At 41.3% G+C, this 24817-nt stretch overlaps 1 protein-coding gene across 2 annotated transcripts in view; it reads left to right on the forward strand.

The window, feature by feature from the left end:
- MYT1L (myelin transcription factor 1 like) overlaps window positions 1-24817 on the forward strand; it is a 162895-nt gene that overhangs the window by 130515 nt on the left and 7563 nt on the right. For both annotated transcript variants that reach the window (XM_066640307.1, XM_066640308.1), the window contains exons 15-17: window positions 13390-13452; window positions 21053-21136; window positions 22233-22454. In XM_066640307.1, coding sequence (XP_066496404.1) covers window positions 13390-13452; window positions 21053-21136; window positions 22233-22454 — 369 coding nt within the window. The remainder of the gene's footprint in view (window positions 1-13389; window positions 13453-21052; window positions 21137-22232; window positions 22455-24817) is intronic.

Genomic DNA, 24817 nt, shown 5'->3' on the forward strand with positions numbered 1-24817 from the left:
TTACTTACTTAGATACTTGCCTATAGTACATAAAATTTTTGCCAAGTAATCAAGCTCAAATTATCACTTTGCCTTATCTCTGGGTCAATCAGAGGGCAGAGGCTTTCAACTCTGAAAAGTTTCATTTCTTGCTAAAGCAGGCTCATTTGTTTCTATAGTAACTTTCCTGGGAAATTCCAGCCAAAGTTAACCTTTTATTCTCTTCAGTTCCCTTTTGCAAATGCTGCTGCAACCTGGTTCCTTTTTGCAAATGCATGCATTTGGCAGAGGTATTTTTTTTTTCAGTACCAGGATGGGATCCTCCTTTCCATTTGAATGAAGTCCCAGGCTACAATTCAATGCACCTTTACTTAAGAATAACATCCATGGAAAGTAGTGGGTCTACTTCTGAGTAAAAAGGGTTGCAAATATACGCGGCTGCATCTCTCTGCTGTGAATTGAATTGCACACTCCCAGTTATGTGTTATACATTGTATGTTATATGTAGAGCTTCTGGCTTAACATACCAGACACCTTAAAGGTTGATTTGATTCATGGATCTCCTACAGTGGTTCCCAACCTTTTTCACTTGCATATCCTTTGGCAACCCATTTCCATAAATTGTATCCTTCATATTAGCAAAATGTTTGTAATTAATAATACAAGTCCTCATCTCCTCTATATGAAAGCCCAGACTTAATGTATTCATCACATATTTTCTCTTTTCATCTGTTTGAAGAACAGAAGATTCTGCCTTTGCACTGTTTTGCACCAGAAGTGTGCTGAGAAATTCTGGGTGATTGATCACTTTCCATATTATGTTTCAGCTTTTTTACTGTGCTGGTTTTCAATCACTGGTTCATATATGAATTGATGACCAAAAACTAGCTATTGGTGAGGCTTTCACAGCCAACTAGCTACCTCTCTTCCTGCCTTGCTGGTCCTTGCAAGGCATTCTGGAGCACAACCTGCCTTTTTCTGCCATTATTCCATTCTTTTTCAAGTACCCCTAAAGGTCCTGTTGAGTGTCCCTGGGAGTACATGAATACCAAGTTGGGAACCACTGTTTTACTGGTATGTTGTTTACAGTGCACTTACTCTGATAGTGTTTACATAAAGGTGGTGAAGACCAGAATTTAAAAAGAATAAAAATGTATCTTATGATCTTTTACTATGTTTTTAATAAATTAGAGGCTACAGTTCTTAGGTAACAATTAGTGGCAGGTTATTTTTGAGGATCTGGCCTCGGGTAAAATCAGACAAAACTATAGTCAGACACCTTACTAAGTTTAACCCCCGACTTATCCGAGGGTCGTAGAAAATTCCATGATTTTGGCTGAAAACCTGCCCTCGACTTATCTGTGGGATCGACTTATGGGCAAGGGCCTGCGGTAGATAGGTTCTCTTCAAAGGCAGCATGAATGCTTGGGCAGAATAGAAAATCTTCGGCTCTGTGTCTTAACTTCTCAATACTCAAATGCCTGCAATAGTAGTATTTTAATATTTATAGTCACCATTCTAAACAAATACTGCTAATAATAATAATAATAATAATAATAATAATAATAATAATAAATTAACATATCTACCAAGAAGCATGTCTCCTTAATTACAGTTGCACTTTTTATCCTTATGCTCGTGTTTTGCTAGCTTTATGACAAATGTCCTTTGCATGGAATCATTACAATTTGCACTTATTTATTTATTTAAAATATTTTTAATACAGCTTTTTTCAACACTCAAAGCAGTGTACAACAAGAAAATTACAAAACCACATAATTAGTAAAACAATAAATAAAACCATTTAAAATGATACTGGGGCAGATTAAAAGCGCGATCCTAAGTGTGGTCTGTGCCGGCGCAGGCCCCTTACGCCAACCCAGGAGTGTTACAAACATGCTGTAAAGCACATTTGCGGCTACTTGAGAGCTAGAAGTGTCAGTGTGGTAGTCTGCGCTAGTTTCGGAGGCTGGATCCAGCTCCAGCCAGTGGAAGTTTGCACAAGCTGGGGCAGGGGGTGGGAGAGGATGGCAGCAGGGCAGGGGGCATTTTGGGGCTGGGGAGAGTAGACTGGGAGGCAAATTGGACCTGGGAAGGGTTGAGATTGGCTGTGGCAGCACATGCCAAATCCTATCCCCCATTCTCAGCCCAGGCAGCCTTATGAGGGCGGCTTGGATATTTACCAGTAAGCCTGCCTGTTCCAGTGCTGGTTAGGATTGGCTACCCAAGGTGTAAAAATAGCAGTACATATAATTAAACTAGTATAAAACAGCAGCCAATACCTAGAGTTGTTAAATTGAAAAGGGATTCCAAGGGGGTTTGTGTCTCCTTGAAAGTCATTAGCGTTATTTTTATAGTTTTCGTTACATTTTACAGGTGAAGGTTATTTGGACTTTTTGGTGGTACTGATGTTCTCTATGAACTTTTGCTTTTTCTGTCCTAAAACCACTGGCCCAGTTGAAGACCCAGTAAAATCAATGGTCCAGTTTTGTTCAAATGCAGCTGCATTCATAATTAGAATTACACGCGCTACAGTGGCAAGTATTACATTCTGTACAGTGCTATAGGAAAATTTAAAATTTCCAAGAGTTCATTAGCATGTGCAACACAGAAAATGAAAATGCATTTTGTACTCTAAGAAGACCAGGTACCTTAATCCATCCCAGGAAGAATTTAAGTGTAGTTGTTTACCTGAACCACCTGTATCCTGTATAATCACCAATGCATCTAGTTAAATGATAAAAGTAAATTGTATAATTTAAATTCATAAACACTATGACTAACTCATGACTACCTGACATTAGTGGCACTCATGATATATATCTCAGGCTACAATCCCAAACAGGGGGCCCAATATCTGTGGATCCTGTAACCACAGTTTCATTTAACTACGAATGTAGATGGGCTCTCTGCGCTCCCCTGCACCCTCCAGAGCTTCCCTGGTCCTCCTAATGCCTTTTAAAGGCATAATAAACTTGTGGTTTTATGAAAAAAAAAGGAAATGACTTTTTTGGTCCTAAATGGCCATTCTGTGTTCTGCAGGGAGAGCATCGCCAGTATCCATGGTTTTAGATATCCACGAGGGTTCTGGAATGGAACTCCCTGCAGATCGTGGGGCACATCTGTTTATGCTTCTCTGTGAATAAGTCCCGATTAACTCAGTAGGACATATTTCTGATCAGATATGTGTGGGATTGTACTGTTGATCAAGTAAATAAATGGCATTTTATGAATATACTATATACAGTTTGATAATCCTGTGGGATAGCTGGTGGTAGCGCAACTGTGGCGATCGTGTCACTGAACTCTCCCCACTCCCAAGAGTTTGGAAACCACTGGAGTGAGAGAACATTTGTTCTCTTGCCCTGGAGTAAACCTGTGCTGGGTCACTGAGTCTACTCGTACCTGTGCCAATTCTATAGCTAGTGCAAGTCCATGTGGACTTGGGTTGGGAGATTGAGGCTGGAAAGGGGCTTAGGGAATTGGTGTGGATTGCTTCCACTGATACCATCCCCGCCCCAGTCCGCCCTCCTTCCCACTGCTTCACCACCCTGTTCCTTCCCCTTCCCTCCTCCTCCCAATCCCCTGACTAACTGGTGCTGACTGTCTTCCCTGGACCACTGGCATGCGAGTGCAGCCACTTGCCGCTTGTGGCAGTGGACAGGCTGTGCCAAATGGCTTGTCACATTTTGCTGTAGAAGGTGTTATACCACCAGAACCCTCATTCCAGCAGCATTAGGCCCTAATGGATGATGTATGATTAGTTACACTTCTGTTTCTATTGCAGTGTTTCTCAAACTGTGCTCTGCATGACCCCTTCAGGGAATTTGTCAACACACTGCCATAAGCCCTGCCCTATTCCCTGGTGTTGTCCCCAAGCTTCTCTTGGCTGCCATGAGCTTGTGTCAGCCTCTGCAGAGCTCAGTGTGGCGCTGCATGTGCAAGTGCCAAAGCTCTGAGCAGCTAAACAATTGCATCTTTTTCATGCTCACTTCAAGCAGGCCTACTTCCTTGTAGGTAATAATTTTGGGAGTGCAGATCCAGATTTCAGAGTCCAGACAAGATTCTGTGACTCATCCATTGAAATGTGTTTTGGTGTTTGCTTCTCGAGTTTGAGACAAAAGAGAATTTTTTGTCGGCTTTAAGCAAAAAAAAAATATCACTAACCAGTAACTCAGAAGGAACTAGGCAAAATGATCACAGTTTGTATAAGTGCTGAATAAACATCCCAGCCCCCACTTCAGGCTAGACCTTCCAGGGATCCTTAGGGATGAAGTAGGTATTAAATTCTACCCATGTCTGTTCCAGGTGCTTCAACTAATTTGCCTCCTCCCTATCCCCTATTCACTATATAAAGGTCAAAGCAATTAAAAAGGAAATGCTGGGGTCAGTGCTGCACTAACCTGCGAATGCACTGGTGTTCTGGGGTTCCCCAAGACTCCACACATGCACCAGTGGGGCTCCCTGACACTCCTTTTAGGAGCATAAAGGGTTCTGGAGACCAAAAAGTTTGAGAATCTCTGCTAAAGTATGTTGAAATCATTTTAAAGCTATACAACATTCCAAGCTTGTTCGGTTTAGTTTGGTGGTAATAGTTTTAACTCCAGTAAATTGATATCTATATTTCTTTACACTCTAATATTTATTATCTAAGTTCATATTTCATTTCTTCATGTGGTATTTATATGGCTTGTTAGTATTTAGATTAATTTACTTGCTGGAAGCCCCATCTACCAAGCTCATTAAATGTCTAATTGTGGCCTTAAAGATAATGTTTCTTTGAAATTTGTGCACGTTTGTGTGTAATGAGTGGTTTCGCACCCAAATGTAAATTAAGCTTATTTCTATCATTTCTTTAAAAACAATTCCAGTAGTATCTACGCTGAAAACAAGTTTAGATTTATTCACTTTTCAGTGCCTCTTTTGAAAGTAACCAACACTGAAGGATAAAAATTGGATTCAGTTATTGACAGTACTTCCCAGTTCTAACCACAATTCCCTAGAAATCAGTCTATTTTGGTAAACTTTTCCAGGTTATGTTGCATCAGATCAGGCCCCATCTTGATAAGAGTTACATGAGAGCTAGTTAATGCATTTGAATGATGTCTTCATTTGGTCTTTGGAATAAAATAACCAATCATAACTCAAGTCAGACTCGAGTCACCAAACACATGGTTTCCTGGATTCCTGTGGACTCGAGACACATGTGTTTTGAAACTGAAGTGACTAGGGAGGAGTTTTTGGGGAGAACAAGTGGTTACTGAGATTCATAAGGGACAGATGGGTGCTTTATGCACAGCTGAACACACTTGAAGAACAACAAAGATTAGTTAACAGATGGGTTTGGGACATCAGAGGAGTGTTAAATGAGAACTCTGACACATGCACACACACACACCCTGTCAGTAGCTCCGTTTTTTCTACGGAACTACACCTGACTTATTTATTGAAAAGACTCTGACTCAAGTCAGAATGAGTCCCAAAAAAAACTCTGGCCAAGTCACACCCATTAAGACTTGTGCACAAGTCAGTTCAAAGGGGACAGGGACTTGGAACTCGGCTCGAGTCTTGCAGCGATGGCTTGGTACATCCCTGAAAATAACATTCATTGCACCCTACTGAAGCAGTAATTAATTTAAAATACAGTACCATTCCATTTACTGGGATACAGGATTGCTGTACATTTTGTGTTCCCTTAATGCTCTGTGGTGAGGCTAGTATTTGCTTTCAGCAGTTCTTTCTCTCTGTCTTTTATAGCCTGTGCCATTTTCCAAAATGTTGAGCCATGTTATTTAAAGCCCAATCCTATCCTTTCACCCACTTGCTGACATAGCCATGCCAAAAAGGCATGTGCTATGTCTGGCAGGGGGGAGGATCCGCAAGCTTTGGAGCGCAAAAGGACCCTTCTGTATGTCTCCTGTTCATCAATGAGTCTCCTTGAACCTGCACCAGCTCTTTAGCTGGTGCAAGTTCCAGGAGAGAAAGGGGGAGGAGAGACTGCAAGAAAGGAAGATAGGATCCAGCGCTCACCATTGCTGCCAGATCTACTCCCTACTGAAGCCTTCCCACTCCATTTCAACCCCTCCCTTACCCCGCCACTTCCTTATCTGCTCCAGAGGGTCCAGGGAGATCCAGCAGAGTCCTGGGAGCACCTATGCACTGGTAGCATACTATGGTATACTGTGTAGCATACTGGTAGCATACTATGGTATACTACTCGTAGCACCTATGCACCACTGGAGGCTACCGGGAGATATCGCAGAAGGCATAGTGCAAGGTTTTGCCTCAGGGCCCCCAGCAATGGGGCCCCAGCACTTTCTGAAGAAATGATTCAGTCCCTCCCCTGTACCAAGCCATTGCCAAGTGTTTTGTCATTGTCCCCCCCACTCTGTAACAATTCCAACCCTGATAATCTTTCCCCTTTGCTGCAACATCCTCCTCTTCCCTGAGCTTTCTTCTTATTCTCCTCTTAACTTGGTTCAGAATCAATACAACAAACTCATTCCTCCTTTTCAAAGATATAATCATACCAGAACTCCTTACATCTTCCTAATGCTTCTACATAAGTTTCAAAAGTCTCATTCACACATATAGGTCCAGCCTATTTATACACAGATTTTTTATACACAGATTTGACTCAATACGAATGGCCCCTGCAAATGAGAAGGAATGTGCTGATCCCTGGAGAAGGGGAAAATGCACTCCTTTAAAATCAGTTTTAAAAACTGAACAGTCCTTTAACAATAGCTTCGTTAATGAGAGAGAGAGAGAGAGAGAGAGAGAGAGAGAGCAGGCAGCTGGCTGACAATCCTTCAATCCTTCTCTCTCCAGCGGATCCCTCCCTTCTCCCTGCACAAGTGAAAGAAAGGTGATAGCTTTGCATTGGTGAAGGGAGGGGCTGAGTGAAGCTTTCTAAGCTCTTGGAGGAGGACTGGTTGATGGATTGTCTTCTTAATGACTTATCTTAGAGTCAAAAGGTCAGCAAGGCTGTTTTTAAATAACCAGAGCAAAGAAACTTTGTTTTTTAAATTAATTTGCTATAGTGTGTTTTTTTGTCATCCACGTGAGTGCTTGGAAGGGAACCCATGAGAATAATTAGTCTCAACCTGTATATGAATGGTGACTGTTTTGCCTTGAACTACATCTGTTACAAATTAAATGGTAGTCTCCCTCTTCTGGCTTCCAATATGCATGATCAGAAACTGGTCAGAGTTACCATTTGGAATGTCTTGAGCAGCTCATTCAAAAGGCAAGAGAACAGTGTTTTGGTTCCTGAGCGAAATTAAGCAATTTCATTAGCTTAATGAAGAGTGTGCCCAAACAATATGAAAGGACTCTGGCCCAACTTGCTCAAAATTGCTTTAGTGGGATAGAGAACAGCAACCTCTCTCTAATACACCATTGCAGCAAACTACTGGGGACCCCCATATACACGAATCCTATATCCACACATTATTTTGTCTGCTGAGATCAGTCTAAGGTTGGCAGAGGCTGGGGATGGACGTCCTCAGTCTCTGCTGAGTTCTGAAGACCCTCTGGAGGCAAGGAGAGTGCAGCTCCCCTCACCTTTGAAGAGGGGGTGGCCCCCAGACCACGGGGACAGGTGTTCACAGTTTCAGGTATCACTTTCAGGTTTCAGTTTCAGGTTTCACTTTCAAAAGAAAGTGGCAGCAATAGTAAGTGGGAAGGTAAAAGTCTAATATTTCAACATTTCATTCATTGCTATTACATGGGCATACTTTTTAATATAAAACGATCATTCTAAATTTATTAATTTTAAAAAATTTATACCCCGCCTTTCTCAGGAGAAAAAGAAGATTCAAAGCATTTTAAATATAAAAATTATAAGCAAAATATACAGAAGGACAACAATAATGAAGAGCGGAAAAGAAACAAAATGACATACAAAGGAGAAAAAAAGAGAATCATGGAGAGTAGAATCAACCCAGACAAATGATCAGATAGGTTGTTCCATATCACTACAGATCTAGCCTCAAACTGTTGGATCTGTTTGCAAACTGTTTCCAAAACAGAAAAAGCTTCGCCCATTTTGGTTTCTTTCCACCTCTCATTTATCTGTTCAGGGGAGGAAAGCAGATTGCGTCACAGGAGAAGTTTGGAGAAAAGTACCTTTACATAGACCCTGGCTCCACTCAGCAGGGAGGCTTATGTCTTTTCATGGGAATGTAGTTGCTTCCAGCCATAGTTATGTTTGCATAGTTTGCCTGTCTGTTAGGTTTGATCCTGTCGTTGTGGGCCTGTCTCTTTTCCAGCTTGGACCTGCTGTTCCTTGGTAATTCTTGGAGTTGTTAGAGCAAGAGCCCACCAAAAAGGGAAAGAGGTAGTAAGGAAATTGCATCACACTAGTTAGAACAATGCAGGCACCAAACCCTGGCTGTGAGCCAGAACTGGCACCTGGAAAAAGCCTTCCCCATTGTATGTGGTATTTACCATTCCGTGCTGCCGCCTGTTACCTTCCCGTCCAATCCCATCTACAAGTTGTGCTGGGCAGCCACTTCCACTGCTTGTCACTCCAGCGGGTTCTTTCATCTTCCAAGCAGCTACCCAGAGTGACTTTCTGATGAGACTGGCTGGGAAGATAACAAGTAGCAGCGCACTTTGGGGAAGGCTTTTTCTTAATGCAGCATTCCCGCAGTTTGGAGACTACTACTCTAAGCTAAGGCTTCACTGGCCATTTTTCTATTGTGCAAGTCTGAGGCAAAGTGACAGTGCAGTAGTGGGTGGTTTACAGTGGTGATTTTTCTGCCATAGATTAATAACTCAATCCTATTTGACACAAAAAGTGCTGGAACTAGCATTCCTGTGGTAGAATGTGCTTTATGGCATTGTAAACACCGTTCTGGAAGCACACAGAGCTTCACGGGGGAGGACCAGTGTACAGGGGTGGCAAAGAGAAGCCCTGCTGATGTTGGTATGTCAGTAGGGCAGGAGGGTGGGAGGATCGGGGTCAGATCGGGAGAGGGCCAGGGGCATGGTAGGGAGTGCCACCTAGCATGAGTGACTAGCACCAAATGCCATCCCCTCAAGAACTGCCATCATGCTCCCTTTGTCTCTTCAGACATACATTAACTAACAAGCTGGAACAGATCTAAGGAGACCGATGGGGAATTGAAGGGCTTATAGAGGGATAAGGTTATTTTCCTTTTACCTTCACCTTTATCCTTACCAAGATATTTTCTCCTACCTCGCCCAGCCCTCCCAGTCGTCCTCCCCAGCATGCAACACAGCCTATTCTGGCACAGCTGCATGCTATGGTGGGGGAAAGGATAGGATTGGGACTGTTAGTTAGCCAACTACTGCCAGAGATCTGTTTTTATCACTAAATTTGCCCCAGTGTTTCTTACACTGGGCAAATATCATATAATGGAGATGTACAGTTCCTAAAGTTTCAATCTATTATCTTTTGTAATAGAAAACAATTTTAATTTTTTATAATTAGAATTAACATTTCCTCATTAATACACCAGTGCAGCAAAAGAGCGAAAATGTGCAATAAATTGCTTTCAGGTTAACCCAGACACATCTTAATTAGTAAATTGTTATAATTAGATTTCTGGAGTTCTGTGCACTTAAAGAAAATTAACAAGACTAGTAAATGTAAAAGCAATGCTTTCCTCTAAGCAAGCAGTGCTTTTAGGACCTTTCTTGTGGATTTGGAGCCTTATGGACATTTGAAAGGGCTTTGTTCATTGATCACTTCTTCAGTACAAATGCTTATCCTTTGCTTTTTACTGTCACAATATCTGGACTGAGATTATTACTGTTAAGAATATTTATATCCTACTTTTCAACAACAAGAAAAAAAAGTTAATAAAGCGATTTAGGACCCAATCCTATCCAGTTTTCCAGTGCTGGTGCAGTTGTGCCAGTGGGGTGTGCACTGCATCCTGTGGTGGAGGGGCAGACGTGGGGGCTTTCTTAAGGCATGGGAACATGTGTTCCTTTACCATGGGGCTGCATTGTGGCTACACCAGAGTTGGAAACTTGGATAGGATTGGGCCCTTACTTAGAGTTGGAAACTTGGATGTTTTCTTTACTTAGAGTTGGAAACTTGGATAGGATTGGGCCCTTACTTAGAGTTGGAAACTTGGATGGTTTCTTTACTTAGAGTTGGAAACTTGGATAGGATTGGGCCCTTACTTTCTTAAGGCATGGGAACATGTGTTCCTTTACCATGGGGCTGCATTGTGGCTACACCAGAGTTGGAAACTTGGATAGGATTGGGCCCTTACTAAGGGTTGCTAAGGGTGCAATCCTAACCCCTTATGTCAGTGCTTTCCAGCACTGACATAAGGGCAATGCAACTCCGAGGTAAGGGAACAAATATTCCCTTACTTTGAGGAGGCCTCCGTGAGTGACACCCAACTGCAGGATGCAGCACATGTCCCATTGGCACCGCTATGCCAGTGCTGGAAAGCACTGACATAAGGGGTTAGGATTGTGCCCGAACAACTAAATATGTTTTTTCCCTGACCTGAAAGAACTCACAAACAAATAAACAAACAAAAATACAGAAAAAACACTAATGAACAGCCACTGAAAATTAGAGGAGAACATAATTCATTTTGTCAACAGTTGGAAAGAATTGCAAGTAGTGCTTATATGAATATGCTACTCGTCTTGGTCCTAAAAATAAAATGGGAAGAGGATGTAATTCATTGATAGGTTTTAACTTAATATCAGTTAATAAACTTTTCATGAACTGAAATTATTTCCTCAATTTCCCAATTATCATTGGGAGTTACACAAAAGTTTAAATTCTGTGCTGTGGAGCAGAGAAATACCAGAACACTAATGTTGATGGACCTTGAAAATTAAACATTTAGGAGACTTGTGTGAGAACTGGAAGGTCATTTTAATGCTACAAACTCAGGAAAGTTTGGGTTTAAATTAAAATACAGTAGAACCTCCAAAGTTGACCACCTCTCTATAATGACCACCTCCTCAAGTTGACCACCTCCTCTAATTTTCTAGAGCCTTGGGTTTTTCTAGACCTAATTTTCTAGAGCCTTTTTTTCCATATGTTGACCACCTCCCTGTGTTGACCAATTCCTGCAGTCCCTTGGGTGGTCAACTTAAAGAGGTTCTACTGTAGATGAAATATGCTCCTGACTAAGAGAGTGAATCTCCTAAAGATCTGGAAAGCCATAATGTTTTGGAAATGTATGGCAGTTGAGAGTCAGAAAAACAGTGCCAGAAGAGGGGGAGCAGAAAGCTGAGCAGGAGTCACAGTTGTTGCATCACCATGACAACCTAGCTATAGTCTGGCCTACAGGCCTTTATGCCAAAGTGGGAGAGGTCACTGTCACAATTTGTAGCCCTGCCATTTTCAACAGAAAATCTCTGTACAAATCCACGTTGGGCAGTTGCATTATGCAATAGGACGGGACGTGCAGTGGAACTCGGCAGGCTCACACAGTGCCGTAGAGTGTGACTTCTTTTGATGATCTTGTCATCATGTCATATTGTGGTTTGATTGGCCATCTTTCCCCACCGTAAGTCCCCAGAAATGCCATTTAGCAAAGGAGAGCCCTGAAACTTCTATGAGATAGTCTAAATTTTAATTTAGAATTTATAAATTTATAGAATTTATAGAATTTATAAAGTCAGTAGATAATACACATAATATATATTATATAAATTATATAATGTATTTCGTATATAACACAATTATAATAAATAATTATGAATATAATTATAAATAGAACTATATAAATTATATACATTATAAATTATATAGAACTATATAAATTTCATAGTATAATTAATAAATCATACTATAAATTTATATATATATATAAATTTTGAATTTATGTGTATTATACAATCACATATATAATATTATGTATTATATATATTTAGACAAAATTGAATATATATATATATATATTCAAAATTTAATCAATAAATTCAAAATTTAATCTATGTGAACTCCCAGTTGTGATGCTTCAAAAGTTATGATTTCTGAGAGGAGCATAAAAGTGAAGCTAACCCACAGACCAGAAAAACAGTACCACTGGTTATTAAATTTTCTAGATTCCAGGATCTACATGCTTGCGTTTCAGGATTTTTCGCCAGCTGTAAAAGTCTATGGGCTTCATTTTGTACAGTGTGTTAATTTATATGCCTGCAGTTGAATTTATTTAACAATATTTTTCCCCACCTTTCTCCCCAAGGGGAGCCAAGGCAGGGCCCAATCATGTGCTTCAGCATGGTTCCGTGCCGCTGAGCACTGTCGCAGCCTCACTGGTGCCAGCCTCACCACCGGGCTCCCGCCAGTGCTAGCCCAATGCTGGCTGGCGCTGGATGAGTGCGGGGTGGTCGCCCGGCTTCCGCGGCTCGGCGGTTTCCCAGACTGCCAAGCTGCGAAACAGTAGGCGGGGGGACGGGGGCGGGGAGGAGGCATTCCAGGGAGGGGGGAGGCCGGCGGGGGGGCAGAGAGAGGGTGGGGCGGAGGCATGCTGGGGAGACGTGATGCGGGGAGGGGGGTGGGCTGGAGGTGTGCCTGGGGCGGGGATGGGAGGCAGGTCTGCGGAACTCTGCTCTGCAGGATCCAAGGCACTCGTGTAGGACTGCGCACCCTACACAAGTGCCTTTACCTTACCACCGACCTTTTGGTTGGCGGTAAAGTGAGTAGCCCCATTGCAGGGCTGCTTACCTTACTTGGGGAAAGGGGACAAAAGTCCCCTTCAACCGAGGTGCCTCCCGTGGTAGCTCGAGAGGTGCAGGATCCGGCGGCAGCCCTTCTCGGTGCTGCTGAGCCTGGGTGCCCTGGGCAGCTCAGGATTGGCCTGCCTGAATTCTCCTATCAGCTATGAATGCATTTTGAAGGCAATCTGGTGTGAAGTAGTCAGGCTTTTAACAATGAATTTTGGCTATTGCCACAAGAGGGCAATATACATTTTTCTTATATGGCTATAGCTCTCTTCTGAAATGGGTTAACCAAAAGTTTTCCTCTGGTCAAGAATAGCTCAGGCAATCAACATTCATTGCTTGGCGATGCAAAGTAATGACTTTAATGGAGTAGCAACCTACAAGATATTATGTATGATATGTAATAATACTATTATGTTAATACTAGTATAGATCTCATTGCAAAGGTAGCATATTGAGATTTGTGGGTTAATATATTTGGCTGTTTCTAATACTTAGCCTTTGAAATTTCTCACTGATTATCTAGTACCAGAGACAGCCAGAAACTGATGAATGGGGATGTGAACCTAGACACTAACATATGTTTGTTTTTGTTTAATAGTGTTTTGAGCCCTAGCAGGAGCTCAGTCAAAAAGGTTCATAGGCTTTCCACCACATGCTCAACTGTTTAAATGTCAAACGTTCTGGAAGTTACTCAAATTACTCTTTGCTTTCTTTTTTTCTTTTTTCTTTTAGATGTCCCACACCTGGCTGCGATGGCTCTGGGCACATTACTGGAAATTATGCTTCACATCGAAGGTACAGAAAAGAGTTGACTTCTTTAGGATAAGAATTTCTGGTTAGGGGCCATGGTGCAATTCATTGTTTGATCTAATTATTGCGTTATGGGTTGTATGATCATCTTTTGCCACTTTAAGTTCCCAGAAATGCCATATAGTAGTTGACAAGGGAGAGCCATGAGGTTACTATGAGAGAGAGAGAGAGAGAGAGAGAGAGAGAGAGAGAGAGAGAGAGAGAGAGAGAGTGTCTAAATATAAAGGATATTTATTAAATTCAAAATTTCAGCTGTATGAACTCCCAACTGTAAGGCTTTAAAAGTTATGATTTCTGAGATGAGCATAAAAATGGACTGGATGCAATGGGCATTTGAAAACTTTTCATAGTGTATTTGAAAACCTTTTTAAAAGCAGAATACCAAGAATGAAGGCAGATTTTAGATTTGTCACTCCTAAAAATGTACAAAGCCATTAGTGATGCTGAACTTCACTTTATGAAGCCAATTCATGATTCTAAACATACATATGCAATCTCATTTTCGGGGGAAAAAGCCAGGGTGGGGAAAGTTGCTGTGAAAAACAGCAGCTTGGAGAAAATTGAAGCATCCCTACTCCTACTGCCTCTCAGCACCACTTTGCAGAGATGATACACTGGTCAGGGTTTTCAGACATGAGTTGTCCACAGAATGGGTTTTTCCAACTTGCGCTAAGGCCATTCCTCTTGGATATGTAAACATAGTGTTTTCTTTTGCCCTTCCTAGCAAGAATAACTCAATTTCTAGTAAGCTTAAAGCAGATATGCCTTTCATTTTGAAAAGTTTACAGTGCAATCCTAACTTGCGCTGGATCAAGCAGGCCAGTGGGCCTGCACTGTATCCAACACAAGTTTGGGTGCTTAGTGGCTCAGTTGGGGGCAAGAGAAATCACTTCCTCATACCCTGGAGTGAGCCAGTGCAGCCCCAATGGAGCTACTCGGATCTGCACCATTGAAATCGGTGACACAAATCTGAGCTGCCCAGGGCTGGCCCAGGCTGCCCAGGAATGGGGTTAGGATCCTCCTCACCTTCCCTGGGGCCCACGATGGCATGGGGAGGCCGGTGCAAGTCCCTTGCATGGCCTAACTGCCTCCATAGTGGTGCAAAAGTGCTTTACGGCACTTTCATGGCACTCCTGGGCTTACTGCCAGCCTTACTGCTGGCCTCACTGCCAGTTTGGATTGCGCCCTTAAACAATTAGTTTATAAGGAATAAGAAGTGAGGATTTCATTCCTGGTTTTTGTCCTAGCATATGGGAGCATGATGCTCTCAGCTGGAAATTTTCACCAGGGTTCCACTTGCTCTGAGTCTTGCTTTGAGTCTTGCTCTGCTTCTAATATATCCAGGTTTGGAGAGTTAATATTTGTGACTCAGCTTTTGTTGAGATGTGAACTCCACTGTAGACATGCATGCCAATCATTGGCATCGCTAGGATGGTGCAAGGGGTGCAGACCATACCGGGTGATGAACTCAAGAGGGTGACACCACTGCTGGCCAAAATTGTGAAAATCTTTTTATTTTCAAATAATATCATTTGGTGGGTAATGCAGAATGCAATGAAACAAACCACGTTGAAATATCTGTATTCTGTCAAAAGGTATGGCCAATTAACCAGAAAAGAAAAACACAACTGCCTTGTGTAACAAAAACTGGATTTCTTTAAGCCGTTTCTGCCCAGTGTTGCATATATGCAACAGGGATAAAATGTTTACACTTGTGGGCTGGGCAGAAATGGGTTAACTCAAAACTGACCAGTGAGACTGATAGATCTGAGAGCCAACGAGGAGGTGTTATGACACAGCAGGGAACCAATATGGAGTTAGTATGAATAAGTTCTCATTTCCATGTATCAGAACTAATACTAGGACTCTCATTCAGTTGTTTTAGCGTCAGCTGGCCTCTGATTTGTTCAGTGTCCTGTACTGTTACGTATTAAAATAAATAAAGTTCATGGGGGTTACACCAACTCTAGTGATACCACTGCATTTAGGCTGTGCATATGATTTTGTAATTTATTCTGTATGGTCTGGTACAGGAGGAGATCCATCATGTGGGTGACGTGATGAGCTCTTGCGCCAGATGATGCAAACCCTAGCAACACCTCTGGTGCCAATAATGTTTTGAGGGAAGGGGAAAATGGGTCAGTCATCCTGCCTGATCTCCATATTTGATACCCCAAATAACTTTTCCCCTAGATAAATTTGGCTAGTGTCTCTGGTTTCCTGCCTTCCATTCTTCTGTAGTGGAGTGTACTGCTTAATGACAGGGATGCAGATTGGCATCCTTGTCGGCAAGCAGGGTTTAACGCTATGCAAAGCCTCTGAAGGTAGGGGAAGATCTGCTCCCCTCATCTCTGGAGGTTTTTCTGAGCCTCCCAGAGGCAGTGTGCATCTGTGATGTGGCTCTGAGAGGCTCAGGATACCCCAATCACACAAGAGACATGACTTCCGGTTTCCTCCAGGAAACCAGAAATTGCGTCTCTCATGCAGTTGGGGCATTTGAGTCTCGCAGAGCCAGTGCACAGATGCACACTGCCTCTGGGAATCTCAGAAGAGCCTCCAGAGATGAGGACAGCAGAGCTCCCCTCAGCTTCAGAGGTTTGGATGGTGCAGCCTCCTGACCAGCAGTGTCTGTTGCCGCTGGCTGGAAGGTCATTAAGTGGTGTACATCTAATATTCTAATAATATTTGGCTTCCTTAAATGTTACACCAATTCCTGGGTATATTTGGGGTGCTGATTCCAAAAATGGCATCCGTTTTGCCCTATCACGTCTAGTTTTAGAGACACGGCATAGCCTCTTTAGTGAATGGTTCAAGCAGCTTCCTCATGAGGAAGCCTACACCATGGCTTTCTCATGAGGAAGCTGCTTGAACCATTCACTAATGAGGCTATGCCGTGTCTCTAAAACTAGACGTGATAGGGCAAAACGGATGCCATTTTTGGAATTGGTACCCCAAATTCATATCAAACCACCATAAAGTTTGGGAAAAACTTTTCTGACCCTCAATTTTGTAGGCCTGCTGAAATTTCTGTTAGAAATTCCTAATCCCTGTCCTAGAGCTACCATTCCCAGGGCTCTTTAGAAATACTTTTTAAGCAGTTAAAGTCTCTAGGGCAGATATACCTAAAGAGGCTTGTGCTAAGACAAATATTTCCCAGCCAAGCCATGATAAGTTTTGTATCAGTCTGTGATTAAAGCATGACATTTGGTAGATACAAAGGATACCCTGTGAAACTCAAATAAAGATAGGGAGACATTTCTAATATTCTTGGGCTCACAATAATTTTGTCTTCCTAATAATTTTGAAAGTATGTCTCTGGACCCAATCCTATCCAACTTTCCAGTGCTAATGCAGCCATGCCAATGGGGCGTGCACTGCATCCTGTGGTGGTGGTGGTGGTGGGCAGTAACAGAGGCTTCAAGGTAAGGGAATGTTTGTTCCCTTAACTCAGGGCTGCATTGAAGCTGCATCAGTGCAGGAAAGTTGGATAGGATTTGCCCCTCACCAAGTTCTACGGGACTCACTTCCATTAGTTTTCTAATCTAGCAGTAAGCTCCATTTAATTCAATAATCCTGAATTATTGCTTCAGACACAGAAAGCCTTACAGCTTATCTGTCATTCAAAGAAACACTGTTTTTAATTTGACTTTTATTTAAAACTGAGGAAGAGGGAATAGGGAGAGTATTAGGAAAGGTGACCACAAAACCAAATCAAGTAGTATATCCTCCCAGAAAAGGACAGGAGTTTATCTTTAACTGTGCATATGATGCTGATGTCAAATAAAACTTTGACAATTCACCATATTCCCAAATCTGTATATTGAACCTAGTCAGCTTACCGTGATTGTATCTTGTCCTAATGGCTAGAATGGCTCAAATGCAGTGTGTGCCAGCCTCGTTAACAGTGTTCATGAAAATAACTGGGGGGAAAATCAGGGCTTCTGTTCCTATACCCATTTATTTATTTATTTATTTATATCCTGCCTTTCCTTCTGAACAATCAAAGCGCTTAAGGTAGTATACAGTAATAGTAAAAAAAAAAACAAACAGTAAGTACAATAACTGTAAAATAATCATAAAAGAAGAAAAACCGCTTAGGACAGGCAGGCATAAAGCTGAGAAAATGATTCAGGTGTCTAAGAATTCTTATCCCTTTCAAAATAGTCATTCCTGGAATACAACTCTTAAGATATTTTCCAAAGTGTTTTAGGGCCCAATCCTATCCAACTTTCCAATGCCGGTGCAGCTGCAATGCAGCCTTGAGAAAAGGGAACACACTTTCCCTTACCTGAAAGAGGCCCACCCCGCATTGGCATAGCTGCACTGGCACTGGAAAATTGGAAAGGATTTGGCCCTCAATTGCCAAATTGCAGACGGCAAAGGACATCTGATAAATTAAGGACAAAGCTAAAAGTTACGTGTGCCTTAGCCTATAACAAAAAACAGCATCTTTGAATCGAATTTGCCTCTCCTCCTGCAAGGGCTGCCATTCATAAGGTAGTGCAGGCTGCTTCAGGCAGTGGAGTGGCCTGGGTGGCACTGAGCCCATCAGTCACCTCTACAGCTGCCTCACCTTGAACTTACTTAACTTCTTATCTTCTGTCTGTTGTTCTGTTTTGAAATAGAGCAAATAGCAGCCTGGAACAAAGAAGTGAGAAGGAGTGACCACCAACTTTCGAAAAAGTAAAAAATGTCTGTTTTGAAAGTGCTTCCCCCAGCTTTCTTGTTCCAGCCCACTCTGTTGCCATATTTCAAAACAGCAGCAGATTGAAGATGGAGGAGGAAGTGAGTGGGTGGATGGTTTGTTGGGGGGCCTGCCTCCAGTGTCACAGCCAAAAATTGTGGCCGGGGAGCCAGATGAGGGTTCCTACCCCCATCATGTTGCTACTTTCTCTCTGCTGCACTGCACCCAGTTCCTGCAATCTGACCAGGCAGGTGAAATCCAGCCAAATGTGAGGAGGTAGCGACAGAGGCCACAGCTCTTGCCTCAACAGGACAACAGGTTCAAATTGAAGGGTGGCCTCCTGCACCCCAGGCCTGAGTGTGTGTCTGTGCTGCCAGATGAATGGGCAGATGCTGAAGCACGTACACTGGCAGGGGCATCATAAGTGGGGCAGCAGATCAGTTTAAGCCTTCCTTGCTCCCTGTAATATGTATAAACCTTCACGTATGATATGTTATTGACATATTGTATGTTTTCTTGTCATCAGTCTGCAACATTTGCTGGTGGGTACACTGGTCCAAACTACCACAATAAGCTTACTCTGTGATGCCACAACATGGATTTTGGGCTACTACACTTTACAAAGTAATGTGTAGGAAGAAGTGGAAAGATAGACAAATGTTTTTTATAAGCAGTCTTGTGTTTTAAGTAATGTGTAAAAACAGTCTTTTGGCATTTCTATAAATGCTAGGCTTTTGTTAGCTTTTTTCACATGTTCTTTAGACCACATACAACGTGTGTATGAGGAAGGAACAGAATTGAGCCCACTGTCTCTACTTCAGCCCTCTATGCATTGACAGTGTCTATGTGCAGTGAGCATATGTGTGTACAATTGTATGTACGCAGACTCTCTCCATGCAGTCAGGGAATGATTTTTGCAGGGCCACAATTACGTAAACAAAGTGTACATGTGATAAATACACACAGGCATATGTTATTCTTGTGTTAACTGCACAGGAAAGTCAGAGGCAGCATGCTTCCCTTCCATGTGTTCATTGGACACCTTTGGAAGACCACTGTGTCAAATAGCTAGCCTGATAACTAATGTCATTCTTTTCCATTTTGATTGCTATGAAGGCTACAATTAATTGTATACTGTATTGTAAATTATGTAATAATTGGGCCGCCCAATCCTTTTGGGGACTTAACAGTAGCAGATCTTGCAATCCACCACTGTAAAGTCCCAGCCCAACATCAAAAAAGGCATGCTGCTGTCATGCACTGTGAGACTGCCATTGCGCATGGCTGGAGGCCCTGCATGCATACTAATGGAATACCCAGGCTGTGCTGGAGCAGGTAAGGTGGTGTAGGGACATCTTGTGGGCAGTTTGGCGGATGATTGGGACAAGGAGCAGGACAGGCAGGGGCAGTTCAAAGGCAGGAGAGGTGAATCTTGGCTGCAGTTGAGCATGCTGGGATTTGACCCTTCCTTTTCCCAACTTGACCTACCCCCTGAGACTTCTCAGATTTACACCAGCTAAACAGCTAGTGTAGGTCCAAGGAGACCCATTGGCAGCCAAGAGGTAAGTTTAAAATATTTGGTAACTAGTAAAATATTTTTGCTTACCTTGCCCAGCTGTCTGGTCACCCCACCCCCACCATAGGATACAGTGCATGCTTCACTGGTGCCACTGCTTCACATATACTGGTAAGGGATAAGATTGGGGCATAAATCTTTCTTGTATAAGAAAGATGCTTATAATGGTAGATGTTAGATGGTAGATATGTGTGTTTCATTTGTTTCAAAAACGACTCCTGTGAATCAAGTGCATGAATATGGGAGACCAAATTTCACTCTGATGTAAGCAATGCCATTCAAATCACATTCAAGGTTTTGAATGATTAGTCACGATGAATACCTACAGCAGTGATGAACTTTGTCCCATCAGTTGTCCAACAGTTATGTTGTCATGAGAGGGGGGGAAATGATTGTACACTGAAAAAGTTTTTGGTCTGTGATTTATAAGAACCTCGGCATTATGTATTTCAGTTATACTAACAAAAACAGAAAGATATTGTCATTTATTAAAAACAATAAAACTAAATGGAAGTTTTTTTTCTACTTTAAATGATTAATTGATCATTTCCATCTCAGTTTTACTCTTGCCTTTCTCCTCAACCATATATTACATACAACTTTTATAGTTTACTTTTCCTTCTAAACTCTATCAGTGTCCTAGCGGAAGTTAGCAACAGATTTAGTGCACCATTGTCCTTATCTTCCTAGAATATCATCCATCCTAATCCCTGAGCCTTGTTTTGTTTGCGATGTGAAGTAAATTGTGATTCAAGGGCTCCCTCTTATGGTTCCATCTTGCCAGTGTACTTTAATTTGTAAACTGAACTGAGCTGAACTTTGAAAAAAAATCAAATATAAAGGGGACATCCACTAAAATTAAGTGTTGGGAGAGTTAGGACAGACAAAAGAAAATATTTTTTTACTCAGCATGTGGTTGGTCTGTGGAACTCCTTGCCACAGGATGTGGTGACTAGATGCCTGGTCTAGATGCCTTTAAAAGGGGATTGGACAAGTTCCATTATGGGTTACAAGCCATGATGTGTATGTGCAACCTCCTCATTTTAGAACTCTTTCTAACTCATTTTAGAATATGTCAGATGCAAGGGAGGGCACCAGGATGTAGGTCTCTTGTAATCTGGTGTGCTCCCTGGGGCATTTGTTGGACTGCTGTGAGATACAGGAAGCTGGACTAGATGGGCCTATGGCCTGATCCAGTGGGAATGTTCTTATGTTCTTAGGACGTAGCCAATACTTTTTTTTAGAAAATATATTTCTTTAGAAAGCTCTTGAAGATTGTGTTCAGAAAAGCATAGTTTAATATTGAAGTGCTCTCTTTCACTCAGTCTTTCTGGTTGTCCACGAGCAAAGAAAAGTGGAATCAGGATAGTACAAAGCAAGGAAGACAAGGAAGATCAGGAGCCAATTAGGTAAGCAGAAATTTAAACAATCCTGCATATGTGCACATAATTAACTCAATATACAACTGTCTGTCTTGATTAAAGATGTCTATTTGATTGATATTAATAACCATCCAAAACATGTCTGTATACGTTTGTGATGAAAATAATTTTTTTTAAACAGTGAACCTTCATGTATCTGTATATATTGATAAACTGGTAGATATGCATATATGCACGTGTACATATTTTAAAAGACCCTCAAAAGATTCAAAGTACTAGGGCTTTAACAGTGTAGCGTATTTCCCTTCTGGCCAATTAGTTTTAATAAAGAAAAAGGGTAACTGATTTATAACAAAAAGCTTTTACCATATTTGTATTATCATCATAATTATGAAAAATATTCATATGCCACTTTTTGACAAAAGTTCAGAAAGCAGTTAACATAGGGGGCAAACCTAACCAACTTATGTCAGTGCTGGAAAATTGGTTAGGATGGTGGCCATAGTAAAATAAATGAAAAGATGGTTCTGTTCCTGAAGGGCTACAGTTGAAAAAAGATGCAAAAGACAGACCAGCAAACAGTTTTTCTACTAATAAGGAAAACAATCAAAACTGCTTGAAAACTTTTCTGTTCAATCCTGGCCACGTCTGCAGTGGGATTATTCATTATGAAGACCATCATTCATAGTTGTACTTCTGGCTTGCCAGTCAGTATATTAAATTTGTACATTCTCTTTTCTCTTTTAAAGAGAAATTAGCAAAATGCAAGCACAAAAAATGAGATATAAATAAAAAAATCGGAATCCCTCCACCAATTAACATGCTCCCTGATCATCCTGTCTCCAGAGTAATAAAGCTTTCCTAAAATTGAAGTTTTTTAACTATATACCACTATATTTACATGCACATTAATTTATTCAGGGTATGTTCCAAATTCCATAAACATCTTTTGTGTTTCTGTGGCATTTCTTGTTGGTGGTGTTGGTTTTTTCTTTGCTTGTTTTTGAATCATAAAGCATGATTGTTCCTTTTTTTATGTGAGATTTATTTTGACTTTGTTGTAGAGGCTGCCAGGTATATGATGGCAAGACAATAAAGTTTATTTCATCTATCTGCTATCCAGATGTCCAGTTCCTGGTTGTGATGGTCAGGGTCATATAACTGGGAAGTATGCATCTCATCGTAGTGCATCAGGGTGCCCTCTAGCTACTAAAAGGCAAAAGGATGGGTATTTGAATGGCTCCCAGTTCTCTTGGAAGTCAGTGAAGACGGAAGGTATGTCATGTCCAACCCCGGGATGTGATGGCTCAGGACATGTCAGTGGTAGTTTTCTTACACATAGGAGGTGAGTAATGACAGTTTTTGTTTTGTTTTTCCAAAATGCATCTGAAGTAAGCACAACTATCTGATCTATTTGTCATGGTGAATGTTTCTATTTTCATTTAGCTTTAACTTTTAGTTTTCTGTGAAAAACAGTCAGCCAACAGTTCATAGGTCAGAAGCTAGGAAGACTCATTTTGCACTGGAAGCTTCTTTGAGGAACTTTTAATCTCATATTGGTGCACAGTTATATAAAAAAGACATAGATTCCATAATCCTCATGATAATTTCCTTTCTCCACCATTGTCTCCTTATGACAGATTAACAAGAAAGTTACTTTTGCCACCTTTTCAGAAGTGGATAGAAATGAACCAGTGATATGTTTGAATGTGGAGAGTGGGTGCTTCATTGTATGCACACACCTTCCTCCACAAGGGCTGCCTGAAATGACACCTCCGTACATGTAAACACAGTAGATGCTCATACTCTTAAACTGCAATCCTACTCACACTTAAGTCCTATTAAACTCATTGGAGTTTACTTCTGAGTAGACTGAGTAGACATGCATAAGCTTTGTGCTGTTAATGAAGTTTAAGCCTGACTCTAAAAGCTAGTTCAAAGAGAGAGCTCTTTCAAAAGAAGTTTAGAGTGAAGTTTAGAGTCTTTCAAAAGAAGACTCAGTTTAGAGTGAAATACATACATTGTTGGCAACCTTCAGTCTCGGAAGACTATGGTATTGCGCTCTGGATGGTGGTTCTGGCACATACTGGTATCAGGATTTATGAAAGGATTTATTTAAACTTGATTATAGGCCTTTACAGATTTGTACTGGCTCTCATGGAAAATATATTTGCTTTGGAAAATTATATAGAAAATTCCAAGTAAATCTAAAGTGAATGATTCCTTGTAAAATTCCAAGTAAATGATTTCCTTGAGCCAAAAAAAAGATACGCAGAAGAATGATGTGTTTACACTGGAGTGCAAGTGTGAGTTTTTCATAGTCTATGAAAAGTCTTTTATGACAAATAAGTCAAAGAAGAAACCATGAATGAAGCTGAAGTCACAACCCTTCCTACCCAAGAAGTCTAAAATAGGGATGGCAGGGGGAAATGGGAGTAGGTTAAACATAAGTTATACCAGGCATTAGAGCATTTTAAAAAATGAACTAAAGGAGGATTACAAACTAATCCCACTAGTAACCAAAGACCTATGACTCAGGAGTGAGTTATAAAGGCCCTCTATCTGATTTGTATTATCCTATCACAGCCAGTAGATAATCTGGTAAAACGCTATTTTGCTTGGATAGAATTATTTCGAGAACAATGGCTGACTTCGGGGGAGTTGAGGGAGGTTTTAATTTCTTGTACACCAAAGCCAATTTATTCATAAATGCTACTCAAAGGGAATGTTCCTTTTTTCACCTCACAAGACTACAATTCCCAGAACCCTTAGGAGAATACATGACAGTTGAATTGGCATAAATTCAATATAAATTCATAGTGTTCGGTATAATCCGCTCTTTATTTTTGAACTTTACAGTTATATTAAGTAATTATTTGGAGGGTCATGATTATGATGTCGAATTCTAGCAAAAAAAAAAAAAGGTGACATGGTAAAAAGGGATTTTTAAAAAGAGTAAATTCACAATCTTAAGTCCGTGCTTTTTTATGGGAAAGGAGTCTGGAAATTTTAATGAATAGATAAATTATGAACAGCTGTGTACCCCAATATGCGCATGTGTTCAGAAAATCAGTATGCACACAGATCTGCGACAACTTAATTGAAAATTAAAGCGACCAGCTATGTGAATAGAACCCAAAGTTGTATGTTGGCTTGTTTATTTCAAATAGGCTAATAACCAATGTCAGACCCTTCCTTCATTAATTTGTCTAATCCTCTTTTAAAGCCATCTAATCTACAAGGCATCACTATGGCAATGAACACAGTGTTGTGTGTAGCTACTTTCCCTTTCTGTTCTGAAGCTCCTGCCGGTCAATTTAACTTGTCTCCTTTTTATGTGTTAGTAACATAACATGGAACCAGTGGCAAGCCTTGTGTGATGGCCCATGGGAACATGGGAAGCCTGTGATGTAGAATAGCCATGCAGGGCTTAGAGGATCACTGGCCAGTGCTGGAGGCTTAGCAGATTTGGGTCCTAGTATGAAAGCAATGTGACCCTTGCACTTGTTCCCCAAGCACTGCTGTGCAGTGGAGTAAAGAGATGAGATGTAATAGGTATGACATTGCAATCCTATTGCTCATTCACTAGTGATCAACTTGCAGCTTATGGCAGGATCGCATCATTAGTCCACTTCATATTTAAGCAATAAGCATGGGTATGAGATTAAATTCCTCTCCAGAGTGTTCCACTGATTACTTAATGACAAG

Source organism: Tiliqua scincoides, chromosome 1 (genome assembly GCF_035046505.1).
Source record: "Tiliqua scincoides isolate rTilSci1 chromosome 1, rTilSci1.hap2, whole genome shotgun sequence".
Classification (NCBI taxonomy): domain Eukaryota; kingdom Metazoa; phylum Chordata; class Lepidosauria; order Squamata; family Scincidae; genus Tiliqua; species Tiliqua scincoides.